At 24.3% G+C, this 26,278-nt stretch overlaps 1 protein-coding gene across 4 annotated transcripts in view; it reads left to right on the top strand.

Moving 5' to 3' along the window:
• The window catches only part of LOC122510155 (homeobox protein 2-like), a 53,512-nt gene extending 32,045 nt beyond the window's left edge, over nucleotides 1–21,467 (top strand). Inside the window, exons 1-6 of one of the 4 annotated variants that reach the window (XM_043624599.1) lie at nucleotides 2,029–2,260; nucleotides 9,386–9,775; nucleotides 13,677–13,969; nucleotides 14,323–14,653; nucleotides 18,302–18,426; nucleotides 18,557–21,467. In XM_043624599.1, the coding sequence (XP_043480534.1) occupies nucleotides 2,179–2,260; nucleotides 9,386–9,775; nucleotides 13,677–13,969; nucleotides 14,323–14,653; nucleotides 18,302–18,426; nucleotides 18,557–21,103 (3,768 nt within the window). In that variant the 5' untranslated portion in view covers nucleotides 2,029–2,178 and the 3' untranslated portion in view covers nucleotides 21,104–21,467. Of the gene's footprint in view, nucleotides 1–2,028; nucleotides 2,261–9,385; nucleotides 9,776–13,676; nucleotides 13,970–14,322; nucleotides 14,654–18,301; nucleotides 18,427–18,556 lie in introns of those variants that run through there. The other 3 variants (XM_043624600.1, XM_043624601.1, XM_043624603.1) reach the window with 3 other exon arrangements.
• Nucleotides 21,468–26,278: the final 4,811 nt, after the last annotated feature.

Below are 26,278 nucleotides of genomic sequence, written 5' to 3'. Positions count from 1 at the left end.
AATTTATGTATTACAAAAATTATCAAACTAATTGGAATTTAATTGCAAATAATCAAAATTGTTAAAGAATTTCATTAAAAATTTATTGATTTTAAAAAAATCGAATGTATTTGTTATTTTATGTTTATTAATGCAAAAAGCAGCATCTCAAATAAATTCAACTTCAAAAGATTGACAATTAAAATTTTTAGATATTAATCAGTTAATTTAAAAGCTATTAAATAAAAAAATTTTCTAAAAATTGAATTTTCGGAAAATTTTGTTTAAAATTCTGAAAAAATTAGTTTTTTAAAATCCTGTTCTATTTTTTGTAAGAAAATTGAATTTTTATAAATAACAATTGAAAATTTTTGAAATAATTTAAATTTTCTAAAATTCTAAATGAAAATTTAATGCTAATTATTGAGTTTATTTAATTTAATTAATTTTTGAAATTATTGTAATAACTTAATTTCATTTTTGAAAATAGTCGAGTAACAAATTTTATTTTTAATGAAAAAAAATGTATTTGATTCAAATAACCGATTACTTGACTATTATCAATTAAATATTTTCTTGAATCAAATAATTTTTGAGTCAATTAAATGGTTCAGTTCATATTTGCTTCAAATACTGAAATTATTGGTTCAAATGCCAGTTAATTGATTCCAATAAATATTTTTTGATTCGAGTAAATATTTAATTGATGAGTCAATTAATCCGGTTACTTGAAACAAATAATTTTTTTTTCACTGTATTTCAATGATATTTACTTCAAATACTGGAGTTATTAACTCAGAAAATACTTCTTTAATTTGGGTAAAAATTATTTGATACAAGTAAATATTTATTTGATTCAAATAAATACCATTTAATTGGCCCCAATAAATATTATTTGATTCAAATAAATACCATGTAATTGGCTCCAATAAATTTTATTTGTTTGAAATAAATATCATTTAATAAATATTATTTGATTTAAATAAATGGTATTTAAAAATAATATTTATTGTAGCCAATTAATTTATTGACTCCAATTAATATTATTTGATTCAAGTAAAAATATTGAATTGATAATATAGTCAATTAATCCGTTATTCGAATATCAAATAAATTTTTCCAGTGTAATTAAATGATATTTGCTGCAAATAATACTGAAGTTATTGACTCAGAAAATACTTCTTTGATTTAAGTAAAAATTATTAGACTCAACTAAATATATTTATTTGGTTCAAGCAAATATTTATTTGAATAATAAAAATAAGCAAGTAGTTGATAATAATTCCTATGAAACTGTCAAAATGAATCCTCGTGTTAATAAATGAGAAAAAGAAGAAATCCTAAAATAACACATATATTCGAATTCCTAAAAACCAGCTGCTAATCATTTCTGAATTGTCATATAGCTCAGAGCTTTCGGTTTTGGATCCAGACGCACACTATTTGACTGACTTATTTTCTTCTCTTTAGACAGTATCTTTAACGGTGAAACATTTTAAGATTGTTTCATCCTACGTTAACCCTGGGCACTTGAGACATAGTCTCGTTCACCATTCGCTCCATTCGTACACTGTCACGATTTTGCAGACTACTAGTAGCGGTGCTATTCTAATTCTAGCACTATTCTAGTCCAAGCAAAAGCAAAAGCAGCAGTAGCAGCAGCATCATCATCATCATCGGCTAAAAGGCCGAGAGAGAGAAGAAGAAAAGGAGAAGAAGAAGAAGAAGTCGGCGTTCACCAATTCAGAAGCGCCGCTTTTCCCCTCTCACACAACTTGCAGTTGAATTTCGCGTGCGATACATATCAGCCGTGTGTTTTCAGTGTCTCTATCTTTTTTTCCCCCACCTCTCTTTTCTCATAATAATAATAATAATAATACACTGAAACTTTATTTTACCTTCGAATATTAACGAAGAAATAAGAGAGAAATAAAAAAGAAATCAAAGAGAGAGAGAGAGAGGTCAATATTAGAACATCCATTTTTAAATTATCTCTATTCTTCGGTGTGAGAGAATTTTTACAACTAGCGACATCTGGACTTTTATATTCTGAATCACCAAGCAAATTGTGTGTGGTGATATGAAATTTAGTCCTTTTCGATAATCGAAAAAGGATATTAAAAAATTGATAACAAAAAGAAGCAGCAGCAGCAGCAGAGAATACAAGACTTATTATTACCGGTGAAGAAATAGAGAAAAATGCAGTGGCGCCGACAAAAAAGAGTCACCCACGTGATTGGCTCCTCCAATCATGTTCTACTTTTTGCGAGGTACCAAGACGGTACGAAATTTACTAAATAAGGAAATTATTATAAAAGTTTTTTTTTCTCCTTATTTCTTCTTTTCAGAATCTTTGACACTTTTTCAATAGTAAATCTCATCATTTTTTCTATTCTTTTCCTTTTTCTTTTTTTTTTTTTTTATTAAAATTAAATGTTTTAATTAAGGCAGAATTTCAGATAAAATTTATTTTTAATTAAGAATTATTTTCGAAAAAATGCTATATTTCACAGCTTTTCTAAGAATATCAAATTGAGAAAAAAAGCAAAGAAAAAGTCAAAATTAAATAAAATTTTTTATTAAAATTAAATGTTCTAATGAAAATAGAATTTTAGTTAAAATTTATTTTTAATTGAGAATTATTTTCGAAAAAATTGTATATTTTTCTCAGTTTTTTTGCAGATATCAAATTGAGACGAAAAACGAAGCAAAAGTGTTGCGAAGCAACATTTTGATTCGTTTTTTGTCTCAATTTGATATCTGCAGAAAAACTATGTGTTCACAAAAAATGTGTTGACAAAAAATTTAATTAAAATAGGCAAATTTTTCATAATAATTAATTAATAAACAAATTCTTTGTTCGAAACAAATACTCACTAAAATGAGCAACAAAATTAAATTAAATAAATATTTGAGTAAGCATTTTATTAATTTTTTTTAACTTCAATAAATATTCAAATAAATATTTTTTTTAATTTCAATAAATATTTAAGAAAATATTTTTTTAATTTCAATAAATATTTAAGTAAATATTTTTTTGATTTAAATAAACATATTTTTATTTGTAAATATTTTCTTAATTGCAATAAATGTGCCGCATTTCGAAAAAAGGTACCAAAGAAGCAAAAATTTCAGGTTATGTTTGCAATTTTTGCAATGAAAATATACAAAGTAGATCAACTTTTAATATAAACCACCGATGTTAAAGTCTTCGTTACATCTGAAATAATTAATAAAAAGGAATTTTGGTTTTAAATTAAACACAGAAACTTTCAAAAAAAGCGAAAAATAACACAAACTTAACCTCAAAATAATTTGTTTCTTTGGTACATTTCTTCGAAGCGCGTTACAAATACTTTAGTAAATATTTCTTTTTTATTTAAATAGACATTTATTCGTAAATGTTTTTTTAATTTCAATAAATATTTAAGTGAATATTTTTTAGTTTCAATAAATATTTAAGTGAATATTTTTTAATTTCAATAAATAATTAAGTGAATATTTTTTAATTTCAATAAATAATTAAGTGAATATTTTTTAATTTCAATAAATAATTAAGTGAAAAGTTTTTAATTTAAATAAAAATATTTAAGTGATGGTCAAAAAATTCTAAACGTTTAAATAAATAAATTTTTCAATGTAAATATTCTTAAAAAAATACTGACAATACTTTTTTAATTATTAAAAAAATAAGAAGTAAATGAAACATTTTTTAACTTTATACAAATTATTTTTCACACTTGACGTAATATTATTGTAATAAAATTTGAATAAAAAATATAAACAGATAAATTTCGTTCATTTTCACGTTTTAAAAATTTAGAGACATTTTAAGTGAACATCTTTTTTTTATTTAAATAAACAGTTATTTGCAAATATTTTTTAAATTTAAATAAATATTTTTTTAATTCAAATAAATTTTAAGTGAATATTTTTTATTTTCAATAAATATAAGTGAATAGTTTTTAATTTAAATAAAAATATTTAAGTGATGATCTGACAATTAATAAAAATTAAATGAAACATTTTTTGACTTTACAAATTATTTTTAACACTTGACGTAATATTATTGTAATAAAATTTGAATAGAAAATATAAATAAATAAATTTCGTTCATTTTTACGTCAAAAACTTAAGGGTTTGAGCTGTAATTACTTTAAGACTTTGTTTTTACAGTGTTTTTTTTATAAATTATTTATATAAACTTTTAGAAAAACAAAGAATCCAATTTGTCTTGTTTGATTAAATTTTTCTTCTTACAACATTCTGCCTATACTCTCATTGATTTTTCTCCTTCAATTTCTCAATTATTTATTCATTTCTATTTCCTAATAGTTTTGCAACTGACATTCGATAAATTTCTAAGGTACTATTGTGATTCCCTATAAAATTCAATTTTTAAAAATTTTTAAACAATTAGAAGCAAAAATTATTGTTGAACCACATCGCAGATTAATAGAAAAAAAAATATTTAAAAAAAACTTATAAATATTAAATATACAAATAAAATTAACACTACATCTATTTTAAATTGATTTCGTTTTCAGAGACCCTGACACTTTGAATTATTATTTTTGTACTTGTATAACGTTTCATATATGTACACTCATCGAAACAATATGTTTCTTCTAAACAATATTAGATTGTATACTCTCTCAATTTGAATCAGTTCAAAATTTAATTGATTTCATTCAGAGACTAAATTTTTGCCTTCAAATCTGTTAAAAAATTTTAATTGATTTAAATTAGTAAATAAATTTTTGCTTCTTAAATCAATTGCAAATTTTGACTAATTTGAATTAGTAAATTAATTTTTTGCTTTCAAATCAGTTTAAATTTTAACTGTTTTGAAATAGTGAATTAATTTTTAAATTTATTATATTTTTATTTTTTAATTTATTACAGTTAATTAAATATTCATTAAAAATTTTTGACTAATTTTGAATTAGTAAATAAATTTTTGCATTCAAATCGCCAAAATTGTTACTAAAAATTAGTAAATTAATTTTGGCTTCCAAATCAGTTTAAATTTTTACTCTTCTCAACTAGTAAATTAATTTTTACTTTTAAATCAGTTAAAATTTTAACTGATTTAAATTAGAAACTTTATTATAGTTATTTAAATATTTATTAACAAATTTTAACTAATTTTGAATTAGTAAATAAATTTTTGCATTCAAATCAGTTTAAATTTTATCTGTTTTGAAATAGTTATTTAATTTTTAAATTTATTTTTATTTTTTAATTTATTATAGTTAATCAAATATTCATTAAAAATTTTTGACTAATTTTGAATTAGTAAATACATTTTTGCATTCAAATCGCAAAAATTTTTACTAAAAATTAGTAAATTAATTTTGGCTTTCAAATCAGTTTAAATTTTAACTCTTCTCAACTAGTAAAGTTAAAATTCTAACTGATTTGAATTAGTAAATTTATAATAGTTTTTTAAATATTCAATAAAAAATTTTGACTAATTTTGAATTAGTAAATAAATTTTTGCATTCAAATCGCAGAAATTTTTACTAAGAATCAGTAAATTACTTTTTGATTTCAAAACAGTTAAAATGTTACTGTTTTGAATTAGTGGCTGACTTTTAGGACTGAAATCAGTTTAAAATTTACTGATTTACAAGAAAAAAATTTTCTACTGTCAAAACAGTTAATTTTAACAACTTTGAAACAAAAGAAACAGTCACTGATTCAAAGAAGTTCAAAATTTAACTTAAAATTGGAGAGAAAAACAGAATGTGGTATGAAGTATATAATTATTATATTTTAATCAACTTTAATAGGAAATAATTAAATTTTTCTACTAGAAAAAAAGTAATTTAAAAATTTTCATTTTAATTGCAAAATTAGGATAGTAAAGAAAAAAAAAAATTATAGATTAAGATAACGAAATTAAAAACAAAAATTATAATTCTAGTATTATAAAATTCAAAAAAAAAAAATTGTTCACAAACTGAAATAAAAGTTCCATTCATACACAATTATTCGCAAATTGCTTTTTAATGAATCCTTCTATATTTACTAATTACCACTATGCTCTTTTACTAATTAGTCGCAAACTATTACACAATCCAATAAAATTAAAAAAAAAAGTAGTAAAACTAAAATTTTAATATTTACACACTCGCAGCCGCAATTGTATATATATCTTTTCTTTTCTTTTTTTTTCAAAAAAAATCTTTTTCACGCGAAAACAAAGCTGTATCGGTAACTGTATAATTATAGTCTAATTAGCGGACGTGTCGATGCAGTGACCACGTGACAATTATATAGTAAATATTCGTCGTGCAAAGAGAAAAAAAAGACTCGTTATACAAACGCTTTGCAAATAGTTTTGACTTGCTTTCAACTATGTTTACACCGTTATTTAATTATTCTTGTGAATGAGAATTTTATTTTTTCTTTTTTTTTCTCTCTTCCTTTTGTTTCTTTAACTTGTAATAATAATTGACAGTAAGTCCGCAGGTGTACTTAAAATATTTAACGAACCGTGCCAAGGAAAAGAGGAGACACTATACTCTTAAAACAGTTTTGAAATTTTCATTTGTAATCGATTCCATAGGTGAACAAACAGAATTTTATTTTTAGAAAAATTTATCTTTATTTTTCAATATCAAATTGAATTTTTCTTTCGTTTTGAAGTCTTTTTTCTCTATACGCTCGGAATTGTTTCCTATCATCTAATTCTTGTTTTTAAATTTAAAACAAACATTTTTTTGAATATTAAACGTATTATTAATTTAAAATTTTTTTAAATTAATCTTTTATTCGAATTAAAGAAATTATTCATTTTTTGTTTAAATTGAATTTGAATTGGAAAAAATTTCAACTGCTTTTAGGAAAATATAATTTTCAAATGATTTGAATTAAAGAAATTATTTGTTTGATTTTTTATTTTGAATCAAACAAATTTTTTTGATGCAAAATAAAATATCAAACAAATAATTTCCTAATAAACAAACAAAATAATATTAATTTTAATATTTAAATTATTTGTTTGATTTTTCATTTCGAATCAAAAAAATTTGATCAATCAATCAAAATTTTTTTGATACAAAATAAAAAATCAAAGAAACAATTTCTTTAATTCGAAAAATCTAATGTTTTTTTGATTCAAAATTAAAAAATCAAATAATTTCTTTAATTCAAACCATTTGAAAATTACTTTTTCCTTTAAAGCAAATAAAATTTTCTTCAATTCAAATAAATTCAATCTTTAATATAAAAACTGATTTAAAAAAAACGATTTTCTTGTTTCAAACAAATATTTTTTTTAAGTTAAAAAAAAAGGATTTTCAAGAATAAACATCAATTTTTGAATGATTACAGATTTAAAATTGAAAGAATTAACTTATTAAGTACATATAATATTAAATATTCTTGTCTGTTATTATTCAAAATTTTAATAAACTTTCTCGAAAGAATACATAATTATTTTTTCAAAAATATTAATTAAATTTACAAGAATTTACAATTAATTACGATTATTTACAAGAATTTTAATATAAATTGAATTATTTTCAACAATTTTGATAAAATTCTTTTTAAAAAATTATTATTTTCACAAATTTTAATAAAATTCCTCCAAAAAATTCAATTATTTTCAAAAGATTTAGATAACATTCATCGAAATAATTAAATTCTTTTTATGAATTGTAAATTCTTCCGGAAGAATTCAATTATTTTCATAAATAAGAAAATTCTTCGCAAGAATTAAAATATTTTCACAAATAATAAAATTCTACAAAGAAATTCAATTATTCTCATAAATAATAAAATGTTTCGGAGGAATTCAATTATTTTTAATACAATTTAAATGAAATTCCTCCAAAGAATACAAATAAAAATCAATAAATAAAAATAATTATTCAAATTCAATTATTTTCAACAATTCTGATAAAAAATTCTTCGAAACGATTCAATTATTTTTGCAAAAATTTCATTATTTATGAAAATAATTGAATTCTTGGATTGAATTTTATTAAAAGTTTTTTTAAATAATTAAACTCTTGTGAAAAATTCAATTATTTAAAAAAATAATTGAATTTTTACACGATTTTTAAAAATAATTGAAATTTTCGAAGAAATTAATTTAAAGTGTATTGAAAATAAGTGAAATCCTGATAAGAATTTTGTTATTTACATAAAAATAATTGAATATTTACGAAGAATTTTATTATTTATAAATTGACTTTTTGCAAAGAATTTTATTACAATTATTTAAAATAATTAAATTCTTCATAAAATTCAATTACTTTCAAAATTTTCAGTAAAAATTATTAAGAAAAACTACACTATTTTTAAGAATATTGAAATAAATTCTTTAAAACAATTAAATTATTTTAAAGAATTTTAATGAAAATCTTTCCAAGAATTAAATTATTTTCAATACAATTTTAATTATATTTTCTCGAAAGAATTCAATTATTGAAAAAAATGTTGATCAAATTCTTGAAATGACTTCAATTTTAATAAAATTTCTTTAAAGAATGCAAATAAAAATAAATAAATAAAATTTTATTTAAATTCAATTATTTTCAACAATTCTGATAAAAAATTCTTCGAAATAATTCAATTATTTTTATAAGTTGTAAAATTCTTGTTAAGAATTCAATTATTTTTTCGAAAATTCCATTATTTATGAAAATTATTAAATTCTTAAATTGAATTTTATTAAAAGTTTTTTAAATAATTGAACTCCTGTGAAAAATTCCATTACTTTTTTAAATAATTGAATTTTCTCGGAGAATTTTTTTAAAGATTTTTAAAAATAATTGAAATTTTAAAATATTGAAAATAAGTGAAATCCTGATAAGAATTTTATTATTTATAATAAAAATGATTGAATTTTTTACGAAGATTTTTATTATTTATACATTTTTCTTTTTGCAAAGAATTTTATTACAATTATTGAAAATAATTGAATTTTTCATAAAATTCAATTACTTTTTTAAAAATTTCATTAAAAATTAAAAACCAAATTTCCACTATTTTCAAGAATATTGAAGTACATTCTTTAAAACAATTCAATTATTAAAAAAAATTTTAATGAAAATCTTACCAAGAATTAAATTATTTTTAATACAATTAATTTTCTTTTTTTTCTCTTTTTTCAAAAGAATTCAATTATTGAAAAAAATGTTGCCAAAATTCTTGAAATGAATTCAATTATTTTCAAAATTTTTTTATAAATACATTACAAGAATTCAATGATATTCAGTTCATTAATTTAAAAATTTTAAACATTTAAAAAGAAAATTTATTTTAAAAGTTACAGGAAACAAAAAAGTATTATATTATAAAATTGTAATAAAATTTTAACATTAATTATAATACCAATGGAAGTAATTAAATTGAAAAAAAATAATTAACAAATTGAATTTTATATTTGCAGCTCCACCGGGTGAGGAGGACGAGGAGGATGGATTAAAGAATGGGTATTTAAAGGGACAAGAAAATGGTACGAATTCACGACCGTTTGATAGGAATGGACAGACGAGTTACAGGCCACGAAAAACAGGAAGCGGGACCACCACCACGAGTGGATACACGAGTGCAAGTTCAAAATCAAGAAGAGATGACTCCACTGGTTCGCCGTCACAGCCAAAGATCATTTTTAATGAGGAGGAATACACGCGAATCACAACACCGCGACAGGATGTTCTATTTAAAAAAGGTTATCTTTCACAGAAAAAACCATGGACAAGCACAGCGAGCACGAGTGCAACACCATCGACCACTGAGAGTCAATCAGCCTCTCATTCCACCGCAGGTAGAGGTATAGGTAGAGACGTAAAAATTTCATCCATTTTTTTTCTTCTTTTAATTCAAATTTTTATTTTTAAACCTCATTTCTTTCGTCCTCATCGTCATCGCCATCGTCATCGTTTTTATTTTCAATCCTCTCGTAAAAAAGAATTTTTTTTTTGACAAAATACATTTTCTTTGAACCAAATAAACTTTTTTTGAGTCTAAATAAGTTTTCTTTGAACCAAAGAATTGCTTTTTAGGTTAAAGAAATTATTTTTAAACCGCAAATAATTTTTTTCGAACCAAAGAAATTATTCTTGAACCAAATAAACTTTATTTAAACCAAATACATTTTCTTTGACCTAATTAAACTTTTTTTGAGTCCAAATAATTATTCTTTGAACCAAAAAATGGTTAGTAAACGAAATTATTTTTGAACCAAATAATTTTTTTTTTAATCAATGCAATTATTCTTGAATCAAATAAATTATTTTTGATCCAAATAAATTTTCTTTGAACCAAATAAATTGTTTTTGAATCAAAGAAATTATTTTTGATCCAAAAAAGTTTTTTTTGAACCAAAGAAATTTTCTTTGAATCAAATAAATTGTTTTTGAATCAAAGAAATTATTTTTGATCCAAAAAAGTTTTTTTTGAACCAAAGAAATTGTTCTCGAATAAAATAAATTTCCTTGAGGCCAAGTAAAGATTGTTTTGGATCAAATAAATTTTCTTTGAACGAAATAAACTTTTATTGACTCAAATAAATTTTCTTTGAACCAAATAAATTGTTTATGAATCAAAGAAAGTATTTTTGAACCAAATAAATTTTTTTTTAACCAAATAAATTGTCAAAGAAAACAAAGAAATTATTTTTGATCCAAAGAAGTTTTTTTTTGAACCAAAGAAACTGATCATGAACCAAATAAATTTTCTTTATAATCAAATAAATTTCCTTTCAGACAAATAAATTTTCTTTGGACGAAATAAACTTTTATTGACTAAAATAAATTTTCTTTGAACCAAAAAGATTGTTTTTTATTCAAAGAAATTATTTTTGAACCAAAGAAGTTAATCTTGAACCAAATAAATTTTCTTTACAATTAAATAAAATTCCTTTGGGCCAAATAAAGTTTTTTTTGGACCAAATAAATTTTCTTTGGACGAAATAAACTTTTATTGACTCAAATAAATTGTTTTTGAATCAAAGAAATTATTTTTGACCCAAAGAAATTTTTTTCGAACCAAATAAAGCGTTCTTGAACCAAATTTTTTTTAATCAAATAAATTTTCTTTGGGCCAAATAAAGTTTTTTTTGGACTAAATAAATTTTCTTTGAACGAAATAAACTTTTATTGACTCAAATAAATTTTCTTTGAACCAAATAAATTTTCTCTAAATCAAATAAATTTTCTTTGAATCGAAAAGAAAATAATTTTCAATCGAAGAAAAAAATCAAAGCAAATGATTTCTTAAATCAACAAAAATTTTTCTCTTGTCTATATTAAAAAAACTGACTCTTAGCTAATTAAAAATGTGTAATTTACATTACTTTCCATTTTCTCTATACCTAGTAAATTTTTAATCATATTTCGTGAGAAAAAAAATTTCGTTCATTTGAACGTTCTGAACTTTTATTAGGAAAATTTTATTTTACTGTTTCAATTTTGTAACTTCAAGGCGGGGAAAAATTAATTTGCGAACGTTGATTCTATTTGAGGATGCATATCAATGGCCGAACCTGTTTCTTACAATTAGATGAATGAAACGAGTAAAACTTGGCACTACGTAACGTGATGAAATTTAAACGAGCATAGCTAACAAAGCAATAAATTTCTATTAGATGTTTGAATCAACATAAATATATACATTTAATTCAGTCTTTTCTACTATTATAATACTCGGTCACCGCGGGTTAAATGAAACTGTGAATACAGATTTCACTCACCAAACACTTATTAGTAAAAAAAAAAGTATTATCTCCAGATGACAAACAAAATAATAATTAGCGAAATACGATAAACTAAATTCTTTATAAACTTCAGTTCCAAATATTCAAATGAACGAAATTTTTTTCGATATAAATATTTTCGAAAATTACCAAAAGCAAAAAAAAGCGAAAAATTGTTAAATAAACAAAAAGGAAGAAAATTTATTTATTTCTTCTTGAAATTAAATTTTTCTTACAATAATTTTGCGCCACAATTGTACAAAAACTAATTATAAAATTTCTAAATAAATTTAAGTTTCTAATTTCAATTACAATCAGTAATTTACAAAAAATAATTATTTATTTAGTTAAAAATTAATTATCTATTTAAAAAAATTGAAAAAAAACTAAAAAAAAAAATTTTATTTGTAAATAAAATTCTAATTAAAAGAAGTAATAATAAAAATATCTTCGTTTGTATAAAAGTTCAATATTTTATGACCATTTTTGTTTATTTCTTTAAAAAAAATTATTTAAATCGATATGCAATGAATTTTAATTTATTATTTCAATTTCTTGAGAGGAGAATATTTTTCTCTCAAGTTTTTATTTACTTTCTCGTTTCGGTACATAAAAAAAATCGTCACGGTCTTCTTCAACTGTGCAATTGTCTTTATTTTTATTATTTGGAAAATTAGGGCATTTTTATATATCTCTAAAGACGACAATTTTCGATAACTGTTTTTTCTCAATTCTTTCAGAAAAAATATACATAAATTCTGTATACTAACTGTACTAACTTTCATATTTTCTACAACGACCGCAATGAAAAATATTTTAAAAATTAATTCCTTATCCATGAAGATAATTTCCAAAAAGTCTATTTTTTCCCAAAAGTCCAATATTAATGACTCCGAATTCTAAATTAATTTGAATAATATTTAAATTCGCAGTTATTTTATTCATTTTTATTCATCACTTCAAATTCACTTGTCAATAAATAAAACAGAAAAAAGTCTCTAATTACCTACGTTCAAATAAAAGCCATTTTTTTTATATTTCGTTAAAATTTGAATTTTGTCGAAAAAAAATTTTTTGGTTAATTTAGAAAATTAACTCCTTTTTGTAAATGTTGAATTTACCTACTTTATTTTTAATTTTATTCTTGAAATTTTTGTCAAGAATATTTAATCTCTAAAATTCGAATGTTCAAAATGGACAATTTTTTTTATATTTCGTTCAAATTTGTATTTTGTTGGAAACATTTTTTTTGTTAATTTAGAAAATTAATTCCTTTTTATAAATGATAAATGTTGAATTCACTTTCTTTTTAATTTTGTTCTAGTAATTTTTGGAAAATATTTAATCTCTAAAAATTCGAATGTTCTAAATGAACAATTTTTTTTTTTAATATTTCGTTAAAATTTGAATTTTGGTGGAAGATTTTTTTTTGGTAATTTACAAAATTAATTCCTTTCTATAAATGTTGAATTTATTTTTTATTTTATTCTAGTAATTTTTGGAAAATATTTAATCTCTAAAAATTCTAACGTTGAGAATGAACAATTTTTTTTAATATTTCGTTAAGATTTGAATTTTGGTGGAAGATTTTTTTTTTTTTTTTAACTTACAAAATTAATTCCTTTCTATAAATAATGTTGAATTTATTTTCTTTTCAATTTTATTCTAGTAATTTTTGGAAAGTATTTAATCTCTAAAAATTCAAACATTCAAAATCAACGACAATTTTTTTTTTAATATTTCGATAAAATTTGAATTTTGTTGGAGAAATTTTTTTTGTTAATCTACAAAATAAATTCCTATAATTTGAATTTTCAAAAAAATGAATGAAAATTAATTTACCTAATTGTTACGAATTAGAGAAAATTAATAAGATTGATTGTAATTAAGGAATGAATTTTGAATTTAGAAAAGGATAAATTTCGAAATTCACCACTGCGAGATTAATGGGCAAATTGGATTTTATTGAATAATTGTTTTCCAGATGGAAGTGAGACGACTGAGGATCAACAGCTGCTGGACAGCGGAGCAGGAGAGTATTCGTCAGTGATTGAACCTGCGGCACAATTAGGATATGGCACATTTTACGATCATGCCAGTGGTTATTATTACGAGTATCCAGTGATGCTGGTGGGTCCACCAATGCCCGAGCAAATGGAGCCAAATTGTCTAGCAGCAATGTCTTGTGGTCCGGTACCACTCAGACCTATCGAGTGGGTGAATCCCGCTTTCGTTCCAAAAATTGATGGTCAACAATTTTGTTACACTGACTATCAGGTAATTTTCCCTCACATTAAAAACTCTCAAATTATCAAAAATATTAAAAATAATTACATTATACAATTAATTACACTATGAAAATGTAGAAAAAAAATAACTAAAAATATTAAATTAAATAACGATACAATTAATTAAATTACAAAAGTTATGTTACGAAAAAAATAGCTATAATTATCTATGTAATTAAATTTAAAGTCAGAATATTCGAAACAAGGAATAAAAATCGAGTGATAAAAGTATTTTTTCTAGAATCTAATTTCGTTAATAAATAATTAATTAATGGAGCAAAAATTAAAATAATTTTAAATAAAGAAAATAATTTTAATAGAATTTTTTGTTTCCGTTTCCAGTCAGCGCAGGGTGTTGATTGCGCAGCAATGGTAGACGCACAAGGAATGATGGTGACTGCCGAAAATACGAATTTAAATGGTAATGAGAGTTATGCGGAAAGTGCGAGTTGCAGTGGAAGCATCGCTGGCGAAGATACATTGGAACAAACTGAGGAAAACACTGAAGAGCTTCCAGTTAATGAAGTTCAGGATAATTATAACGGAGGAGCGTACATTGAGCCTCCGACACTTGTGCCGCCAATGCACATAACACCCGTCGTGCAACCATTACCGCAGCCCTACATGTATCCTGGACACTACATGTTTGGACCATCGCTCGTTAACGTTAATGGTTAGTCCCCCTGATTAATAGTCATTTTTCTCTCAATTTTTCAAAGAAAAACAAAAAATACTCAGACTGCCACTTCTATATTATCATAAGGACCGGAAACGAATTCATTCACTTTCAATCATTGAAACTAAATTTTGGGCATGACAAATTTTTAATAGTTGGAAAAATTGAGAAACTAGGGTTGCTACGCAACCTGAAAACCTGGAAATGTCAGGGAATTTTATAAACCTTGAAAAAACCTGGAAAAATCAGGGAATTTTGATCGAAATCCTGGAAAATTATTGTTTTCTAAAGTTTATTCTTGAAATCTAATTTCACTTAAATATTTCAAAATTAATTCAATTTTAAAAGAATTTCGTTTACAATTTTTATAAGTAGATGAACTTTTTCAAAAGATTTTGATTTAAAATTTTGTAAAATTTCAATTTTAAATAAATTTAATTAGAAATATGAAAAAACTTAGATTTAAAAAAAAATTTGAAAAACTAAAATTTTTCTGAAATTAGTTAAATTTTTTAATATAAAATTAACTAGTTTTATTAAAAATAATAGATTTATAGAAGAATTTTAGTTAAATACACTAAAACAAATTGAATTTTAAAGCAATTAGAAATGATTGCAGAAATTCAATTATTTTCAAAAGTAGTTAAATTCTTCTCAGAAATTCAATTATTTTCAAAAATTTTAATAAAATTCTTGGCAAAATTTTAATTATTTTAAAAAACTTTCCTCAATTCAATGATTTTTAATATCTACTACTTTAATAAAAATTCCTAAAAAAAAATTCAATTAGTTAAGAAAAATTTTAATAAAATTCTACGCAAACATTTCATTATTTTTATAAATAATAAAAATTTCACTGGAATTCAATTATTTACAAATTATTTTCATATATTATTCAATTATTTTCTTATTATTCTTAAAAATTTTATTAAAATTTAATTATTTTAATAACCTTTTCTACAATTTATTTATTTGAATTTAAGTATTATTTTCAATAAATTTTTAATTCAATTTCTTTAAAGAATAGAACTATTTTTAAAAATTTTAATGCAATTCTTTGCGTTACAATTCAAGGTTTTTCAAAATAAATGTAATAAAATTCTTAGCAAAAATCCAGTTATGTTTAAAATTTTTTTAAATTCTTGTCAAAATTTCAATTATCTTAATAAATAATAAAAGTTTCTTCCGAAATTCAATTATTTTCAAAACTTTTAATAAAATTTTTCGCAGAATTTCAATTATTTTTAATACAATAATTTTCATAAAATTTCTCGGAAAATGCAATTATTCTTAAAAATTTTATTAAAATTTGTCAAAAGAATTCAATTATTTAAAAATTTGTTGGCAAAATTCTTTATGAAAATTCAATTTTAAGAAACATTCAATTGTTTAATAAAATATTCATTTTTATAGTTAAATAATTAAATTTTCGTAGAATTTTCTAATAAATATTGATTTAAAAATGAATTTCAAATTAAAATCTTTGAAAATTGAAACTTTTTATACTTTTAAATTTTAATGAAGAATTCTATAGAATTAATTTTTCTCAATAAGTTTAATGGAATTTTTTTCTAATTATTTCAAGTTTTTAATTTCTAACATATTTAATTGAAGGATGTCACTATAATCGAAATTTTGTAAAATTAAATTGTAAATAAACAAAAGAATTTGAAAATTCACAAAGAACTTTTTCAAAAATTATTAAAAAAAAATTGAAGAATTTTAGTTGTAAATTCTAGAAATGAATAATCGTAATAAAGAAAATAATTTTTGAAGAAGTTACAGTAATAAATTAGCAAGTTTTATAATAATATTCTTGCTATTGAATTTCAAATTTTTGAATATCGTAATTTCTATAAAAAAATAACGATTAAATATTCATTTAAAAATGAAGTTATTGTTTTCGAATAATTTTCGTTTTAGAAACCTGGAAAAATTCCGTTTTTTAACCTGGAAAATCTGAAAAAGTTAGGAACTTTGAAAAGAGTAAAAGCGTAGCAATCCTGAAGAAACAAAAATATTTTCTAAAAGATAATTTTCATACCAAATTAAATAAAAAAAGAAGAAGTAATTAAGAATAAAAAAATTTTTCACTCCTTGAAATTAATTTGTAATTGTATTCCACGATTTAATTGCAATTATGCAAAAAAAAGAAACAAATTTACATAATTGTAAGTAAACATAGCGCTCGTTTTGTAAATGATTCTAATATTAATCGGGAACAGTATCAATTGGATGCATGGTCAAGGGAAAGAGATTAACACATATTCATGATTGCTGTCCTGTTCATCAACATCGTTGCTGTATTTTTTCCGTCGTACCTCTACCACATTTAAGGTAATAGGTTAAAATTTCGCGAATCGTCTTTTTGTTTTCATTTTCTTCCCTTTTTTTTTTGTATACGATCGTGTCATCATTTGTTCCTAAATTTATTTCAATTAACTTGTTCACTGAAGCGCGTGAATTTAATTCAAGACTCTAATTCAACAAAACAAATTCCAGAGATTTCGAAAGTGTATTCCGCGCACTATATTGTCTTATTCAATAAATTAGAGGATAATATTTATTTAGAGGTCTAAATTTATGGTTTCTCGACTATTCGTCTTTTAGTAGCTTAATTGCTTTTGCATCTAGTCATTTAGAGAGGATAAAGTGCTGTTTGTAGCGTTTGTCTTGGCAAAGTTCCTTGAACTCATTTTACCTTTCTGTGAAATTCTTATCTGTTTTATTCAAAAAGCTCACGTCTTATTTTCTCAATTAAGTGCCGACGTTTAATTATAGAAAGTCGAGAAATTCTCGAGAAAAAGGTGGAAAAAAGGAAAAGGCAAACCCTTTTCTTTGTTTTACGCACGAGGAATAGAAAAAGAAAACTAAAAAAAGTTGCAAAAAATCTACAAGGTTTAAAATAGACTCAATAATGTAACGTTGCAAATTTTGTTTGATTATTAAATTAAGTTTGTTAAGCATACGTTTCAATACGAGAAAAATTGTCAATTAATGTAATAATTATTTCGATTAAAAGTGAATTATAGTTTGATAAAAATTGAAAGAATTGAAGGAACTCGGTTTCACGATCGTAACCAAAAAAAAAGAAGGAAAATATGTCACTCGATGTTTATTGTTTGTCTGTCATCGTAATTATCACTTGGAATGTCAAGTTTCACTTTGAAAATTTAATGCCTCGGTGAGAGAGTCCGATTCGAGTAATAAATTCGAGACACAATGATGACAATAAAAAAGGCACTTTACGGGACCTATTGACTTGCACGAATTACCACGAAGGGACTCGGTATTTAGCATAAGAAATATGTAGTCAGAGGTGCAATTCTGTAAGTGCGAGGGCTTTGGCAGTCATGGCACATTGCTGCACTCTAAATAGATATGTTTAAAAATAAACTATAGCGTTAAAGCGCGTCGCAAAGATTTTCAAAGACAATTCTAGTGTGGGGAACTTTTTAGAAAAAGAAAAAAAAGAAAAAAAAGAAAATAGCCGTCTCTCGCCATTCATTCGTGTCCAATTGGAATTAAACCGAGCGGGCAAAAATCAGTGTCCTCTCTCTCTCTCTCTGTCTGTCTCCCCAGCACTCTTTCTATTTTCTTCTTCAACTTTCGAAAGTAAATAGAGAACACTTTTTCTGTCTCAAGGTGTCACCATCCAAAGCGGGCCAATGGTCAGGTACAACGATGTCATGGCACCAACAACACCAATGACGTGCGCCAAGTGGAGAAGAAAGAAAAGGAAGAGAAAGCAGAAGCGACCTCCTGTTCCTGTAAGTCGATCAAATCCTACATTTCCGCCTATTCCCTGTAAACATTCAATTAAATTATATTATTTTTCTCATCATTACTATTTTTCTCCACTAATCTAATCAATTCAATAAAGTAAAATTCTGGCTTCAGGGAAATACGGAGGACGAAGAGGAAGAGGAATACAGTTCGGAATGGGAGAATGGTTCAACACGACAGCCTTGGACGGAGAGTTCATCAACAACAACAACAAGGCCCCTAAATCCTGAATGTCAAGAATTCCAACTTCGATCCAATGTTGACAGTCAATCGCCAAATGTTGAATCATCCACACCTCACGAGAATTCACTCATGGAAACAAATTTGAATCTGCCTTCCTTGGAAATTTCCACTCTTCAAACGAGTCAAAATTCACACGAAGACAAAGCAGCAACTGTTTCCATGACAAACATGCTCAACGACTGTCCCATTAATGGGGACAATTCAAAAAGACTGACCGAATCCTCCTCCGGATTCCCGCAAGAACCTTCCGCAAAAGAGACTGACGGAGGCACAATAGAACCACGAGGTGCTTCAATTAAAGACGAGCCCAATTTCCACGATTCCTCCAAATCATCCAATCAGCACAACAATTCACACGATCACACCATCAACGTTCCAAATTCACCATCAACTGAAAATTTAACAAATCATCTTAATCATCATCTCCACAATCATCAAAATTCCACGAAGGTTCAACAATTAGCAAACATTCAAAATTCCCCAATTAGTCAAAAATCAACAAATATTCATCATCAAAAATCATCAAAATTATCCAATAGTCAAAAATCACCGAAAAAATCGTCAAGTGGCAAAAAATCAAATAAATCGTCAAACATTCAAAAATCTTCCCCATCGAGTATCGAAAATTCAAAAATTGAAAATTCGACAAATATTCAAAATTCGAATATACAAAATTCTTTGAATGATCAAATTGATGAAATTTTACCCATCGATCATCAGAATTCTCTCAATATTTGCAATTCGTCAAATACAAAAACAGACGATGACGAACAACTATCGCGAGAGATCATCAACCTAAAAATACGAATTAACGGCATTAGACCAACAAAAGCAATCGTTGAAGCCACAACACCACAAGATGAAAAACCATGTTCACGAGCTGCTAGTCCGGAAATAAATTGTACAATAACTCCAATAAATGCCGAGACGCAACGTCTTCCTGAAATTTACGAATCCCTAGTCACAAGACCCATTGTTCCACCAAGAAGAAAATACAGTGCAAAGAATTCAAAATTCGTTCGCGAACCAACACCGGGTCCCGATTTAACCGATGAATTCGATTTGGAAAAAGAGAAAAAAATTGACGATAATCAAATGCACAATGGTTCATTGAACTGCGAGCGTCTTGATGATTCTCAAATAGTACAAACAAACGATGATAACATCAATGAACGAGTGAAATTTGAAGAAAAAGAAGAAGAAAAAATTCAACCACTCGAAAATAAAGTAAATCGTCCAATAACCGAAGCAGTGACGGAATGGCTTCGTAAGGCAGACTCACAGGATTTATTTGTCACCACAACGGGTCTTGAATCGGAGACTGACAGTGATGATATCGACGATAATGAAGAGCACGATGAGAGTGATGAGGTGAATGATGAGAATTTAACGAGAAAGCCGCCAAAAAACTTGCAGGGCAACCCCATACCTGCACTATCTTCTAAAGGCTATGTCAACAATGAATTGTTGATACGTCTCGCCAATTGCGGCGATTTCGCAACAACAAACAAAAAAATTCGAGAGCAATTAAAGAGTTTGACAAAAAGTTCGTCATTAATTTCGCGGAGAATGAAAAATTCAAGAGGTAAATTTAATAAAACTTCTGACCACAATGGTAACATTAAATTATGCAACTCCGTGAAGGTTAACAACTTAATGTTTGTTGGTGATTGCGATTTTACCAAGGAGGATAGCGATGCGGGTATGAGGGTTGCCTTAAACTCTCGGACAAATGATGATGAGGTGAAGAAGATCCAATGTGACAAGAGAATCCCAACGGAGGATCCAACAATTGTGAAAACATTCGAAAAAGGCGAAATTGTTGTATCAATTGAGGGTAAACTCCTGCAGGATAAGAAATTTCACTACGAGCCGAGTAAATGCTTTCAGAACGAGCAGTCAGAGCGGTTTGAAAAAGACAAGATGACGAATGAAAAAAATGATGATGGGAAAAAATGCAACGACAACGACGACGATGATGAAGAAATGGAGATTGAGGAGCCAGATGTGCTTGACTGTTGGGAGGCTGAGATTGTTGAGCCAATTTTAAAGCATAGTAATTCTCTTAATCAAGAAAAAATCGAAAAAGAAGAGGATGATCTCGATCCAGAAGTGGAGCACGTGAAAAATGACAAACTCATAAAGGAAAGTGTGACAAGTGACATCAGCGTCATAAATAATGAGAAAACGAACTCAGGTAACGTGCCAAACAGTCCCGCGAGTCTTCAAAGTGAGGAGATTCCAATTTTCATGTCGACAAAACAAAAAATACCAATTGATGAGGCTTTCGAGGTTTATGAAAGTTGCTATAATGGAAATCAATATATCACTCTGGATCCGAGATTCAGGAGGCAGTCAAAAATTGGTCACGAGGACGGCCCTATACCTTGTAAAGCGGTCTGTTGCAATATACAGTAAATTCTATTTGTAAACTCGTTATCGGCAGGGACGATATTCTTTAGGATTAGTTCAGATCAGTGTCATTTTGAAACAAACAAAAAAGAAACACTTTAAAACGAATTCACTCATCAATTAACGACAAGAAAGTACAACGTTAAATATAATGAAAGTCAATTAATAACATTTTTCTCAAAAAACAAAGTTTCTTAATTTATACCTACGCTTTTAAATTCAATGCGAAAGAATTCATCTTCAGTTTTTCTTCATTTTTAATAGATCATCTCTATTTACCAGATTTAAAAATAAAATGATCCGCAATTTTTGAACGAAATATTTTATTTATTTTCAAAAATTACTAATTACAACAAAAATTAACATGTTAAATATTCTCAAACTTTAAAATTAATATTTTCATTAACTAAATTTATAAACTAATAAATTTATAAATTTATAAATTTATAAATTAATAAATTTATAAATTAATTAAATTAATCAAATTAATTAAATTAATTAAATTTTGATAAATTAATATTATAATAAAATTTTTACTCGAGGAAGAAATAAATAAATTTCGTTCATTTGAACCTTCAGAACTTTAGGAGCATAAAAAATAGTAATTTAGGCAAAAAATTTTCTAATTTTAAAGTTTTTAATGTTCCTAAAGTTCTGAACGTTCAAATGAACGAATTTTTTCATACTAAACATTTTCGGCAATATTACTGATTACAATAAAAATTCAAACTTGAAACTCAATAATTTTGAAAAAGTGATAAAAAAAACAAAAGATTTTATAACAAAATTTTAATTTGAAGAAGAAATAAATAAATTTCGTTCTTTTAAACGTTCAGAATTTTAAGAGCATAAAAAATAGTAATTTAGACAAAATAATTTTCTACTTTAAAAGTTTTTAATGTTCCTAAAGTTCTAAAAGTTGAAATGAAGGAAATTTATTTCTTCTTCAAATTAAAATTTCATTATAACATTTATAATGTTTGTAATATTATAATTCATAATATTGTATAATATGAATCACATTTTAAAAATATTTCACTTTGAATTTTTATCGTAATCAGAAATTGTTGAAAACATGATAAAAATAAAAATAAAAAAAATGTTTGTAATAAAAATATTTCGTTCATTCAAAAGTTAAAAAACTTGTATGGATCATAAATTTTACTTTATTTATTTCCTTTTTTTTATATTTTCTTATTACTTTTTATTTGGCACAAGTAAAAATAAATATTTTATGGCAGAAAAAATTTTTACTGTGAATTTTACGTAATTTTAATTTCACTAATTTAATTAATTAATTTAATTAATACATCAGGTTGTATATTATATAAAATATAATAATAATGTTAGTACAAAAATTTTAATAAGAATGTTTTACTCGTGTCTTCTCGTCTTTTATATACATTAACAATTAATATCAATACAATCAAAATGACACTGGTCTTCTTCTTTATCTCTATTTCTTCAAAAAAATCAATTTTTCTCAAAAAAAAACAACCAAAAATGATTTTTTACAAACCAGAAAAATTTAAAAATTAAATTTTAATATTTCTTTTTTCATTTTATTTTCAATTTTGTCATTTTTTTTTTTTTTATTTTTTGGGAGAATTCAATTAAAACCAAAAAAATACGATTTTTAAGAGAATTGAATCGTGGAATCTTGGAATCGCAATGGAAGGATCTTCGCCTTGCAATTTTGTGTTTTGTAAATAGCTTTTTAATCGCAATCGTAATAACGTTGTGAATTTTAAGGAAAGCTCATGTGTCCTATAAAATTAGGTGTAAATTAGCCTTGCACTTGCAGTTCACTAGACTGTATTTACGCAGAGCATTGTTCATAAAAAAGAAAAAAAATAGTCTTTCACTAAAAATGTTAAAAAAAAAGAAGAAGAAGAAAATGTTCATTCAAATTATGAGTGCGTGTACTCTGATCTTTTCTTTTTTTATGTTGAGAATGGACTCGTGTTGTCATTTGTTATCTTGCTTGCATGTAAGCTTTATTATTCAACGATAACAATTTTTCGAGATGCAGCAAGTTTTACAAAAAAAAAAAGAAATTTAATTTTATAATGAAAAACATTTCGCCTATCTACTTAAAAAAGAAAATTATGTAAAATAGTTTCACGCCAAATGTTAAAAAAAAAATTTCTATTTAGTTATTTTCTTTTAAAATATTATTCGTTATTCAATGATTCAAACTCTATTCAACTATGATATTAAATTTGATAAATTTAATCATGAATTTGATAAATTTATTATTAAATTTGCTAAATTTAATCATGAATTTGATAAATTTATTAAATTTATTAAATTTATTAAATTTTATCAATTTATTCAATTATAACAATTGACGCATTCAAATTATCATTTTGGGTTTATTTGAATCATTAATTTATTAAATTTAAGTTTAGCATATTATTATTATTGGTCGTGAGATATGAGGCTTATTATTATTATTGAAAATAAAGAAAAAATAAAAATAGTTTTGAGAAACGATAATTTGTTATAATGAGGGGGGGGGGGGCATGGGGAAGAGAGAAAAACAGGTTAACGACGCGTTGTTATTGTTATTGTTCTTATTATTCTATAGATGTTAATCTTGAACAAGGACAGAGTCATAATGTCTCAATGTTAGAGAATATGTTTTACAACTTAATTAACAGAAAACAAAAAACAAATTTTTCAAATATAAAAATATCAAATAAACATCGCGTTTTAGACAAATTTTCAGTCTATAATTATATTACATAGAGAAAAAATGAAGCTTTGACTTTGTGGTCGCACAGAGAAATATAGAAATAAATTTTGATTATTGAAAACAAAAAGGCTAGGACAAGTTTTACCAAGGATTGCTAATTAGCGTAATTGTATTATCAAAGTGAATTCTAGAAAGCTAGTCAAATACGTAGAATTTTATCTTTCTTAACCGTAAATTTTTCTGCAAGTATAAAAATTCTTTACTGTTAATATTAAAATAAAATTAATTTATATTTTCCAATTTTATAATTGACATATATTTTTTATTATATTTTTCGATAAATATATTAATTAAAAAAAACTTAAAAGAAAAAAGAGAAGAAAATTACTCGTCGACAGAGATTTGTAAAAATGTTTCGAAACAAGAAGACAAAACTTGTGAAGGAAGGAAAAATATCAGTGAAATTATTTTTTAATGTTGAAACTAATTTTTTAATAAATTGTTGAAATTCGTTTCAATGATATTTTTTCTTGCTTTTGTGGAAATTTTCCCTTGTTTCTAAAAATTTTTCCAATTTACTACTAGTTTCGAGATATGCAAAGAAAAATTGAAAGAAAAGAAAATAAAAAAGGGTATATTGGTTCTTAATATTTTTTTACGAGTCAAGAAAGATAAAATACATGAATTACGTTAAATCATTATTATGTAAAAGGTGTTAAAAGAATTAGAAATACAATTTAGATGACGAGATGCATGATTGATAATGGCTCCCAAATATCGAATTGAAATATAGAGGAATAATAACAAACTCATAGTTGGCCGAAATTTTTTTTTTCGTGATTAAAATACAAAATAACAAAAAAAAAAGACGCAAACTAAATAGATTGTACGGTAGTTATTAATATGAGACATTTTGTAAATAGGGTAAAGCTTGTTAAAGGTTCAATATTGAAGCCTTGAAGTGATTAGAAATGGGGGAGAGAGCGAATTCTTTTTGTTGCAATAGACGAGGATAAAATCGCGTCATATATAAATATATATATATTTAAATAGGCAAAGGACACACTCACGTATAATATTAAAAAAACATGAGTTTGATAACAAGGTCTACTTATCGCTAAACTAAAGTGTGCGTTGCATCAATTGTGTGCCTTATTCTGTGGCGGCCATTTTTGTAACAATTTCAAAAAAAAAAATCAGAGCTAATTGATCCTTACCGAGGTGCGAACCATTTATTTAAAAATGCAAAAGAAAATTTGATTATAAAATAAAAGAAGATGAGAAAATAACGAAAAGTGAGTGGTCTCAATTAGACCTCAATGAACTAATTGTTAATTTAATAATAAATAAAAGACAGAATTAATTACACGAGTTATAATTATAATTGATTGGGCGTGAATATTCAAACTGAAAGAAAGAAAAATGAAAAGTCACCGGTTCCTTTTCATGTAACTAACATTGCGTACGTATGTACATAATACATACCTAATTAAAACTCACACATGGCTACATCAGTACGTATTCATTGAAAAAAAAAAAAAAAAAAAACATAAATGATACATTTGTCACATACATATACTTGCGACGAACACAAAAGTCATGTTACTGTACACTTAAAATTTTAGTTGTATCGAAATAAAGTGTAAGGTTTAACTTACTTCAAATCTCGTTGTGTTTTTGCTTAAAAAATATGAATAAAAATATTCAAAGAAGAGGATCGATGATACTTGTGTTTTATTTATGCATTCTATTTATACTTCATTTATTTATTCACTTTTAAAAAATATTTATAAAAATATATTTTTTAATTCAAGTGCGCGTGTATATAAAGTTTCGAAAATAATATTTTAATCAAATTAATGCTTTCGTGACAATTCAAAATTGTTTCAAATAAATTTAATCAACGACTTGAACTCTCAAATATTTTTTAATGACAATATTTTTAAAAATTACTGATTTTAATAATTAAATTTAAAATTAAAATCTTAAATTTAAATTTAATTCAGAAACAGAATTAATTCAGAATTAATTCAGAATTAATTTTTTTGACAGTGACGCAAAGTTATTCTAAAACGAATTTTCTAATTTTTTTTCTAATAAAGGTGAATTTCTAAAAAACTTTTTTCTAATGAAAGTCATTCTCTAAATTTTCTTTCTTCTAATAAATATCATTTTCTAAAAATTTCTTTTTCTAACAAAGATAATTTTCAAAAAATTGTTTTCTATAACAATATTCAATTTTTGATATAACGAATGATTAAAAAATAAAATTTACGAAAATTTTTTAATTCTTTAAAAAAAGTACATGAGATTTCTTTAAAAAATAGAAATTATGCAAATTTTTCAACAAAATTTTTAAATAATCTAGTTAAAAATCGTAATTAACAAATAGAAATTATAGGGATCTTTTCCTAAAGATATTTTAAATTTTCCAACAAAAATGTTTTATAAATAAATTAATGTTGGAAATTTTTTAAGAATAA

This window comes from Leptopilina heterotoma, unplaced genomic scaffold, assembly GCF_015476425.1.
Source record: "Leptopilina heterotoma isolate Lh14 unplaced genomic scaffold, ASM1547642v1 Lhet_68, whole genome shotgun sequence".
Classification (NCBI taxonomy): domain Eukaryota; kingdom Metazoa; phylum Arthropoda; class Insecta; order Hymenoptera; family Figitidae; genus Leptopilina; species Leptopilina heterotoma.
Note: the sequence above shows the minus strand (reverse complement) of the source record. Positions and strands in the feature narration are given on the sequence as shown.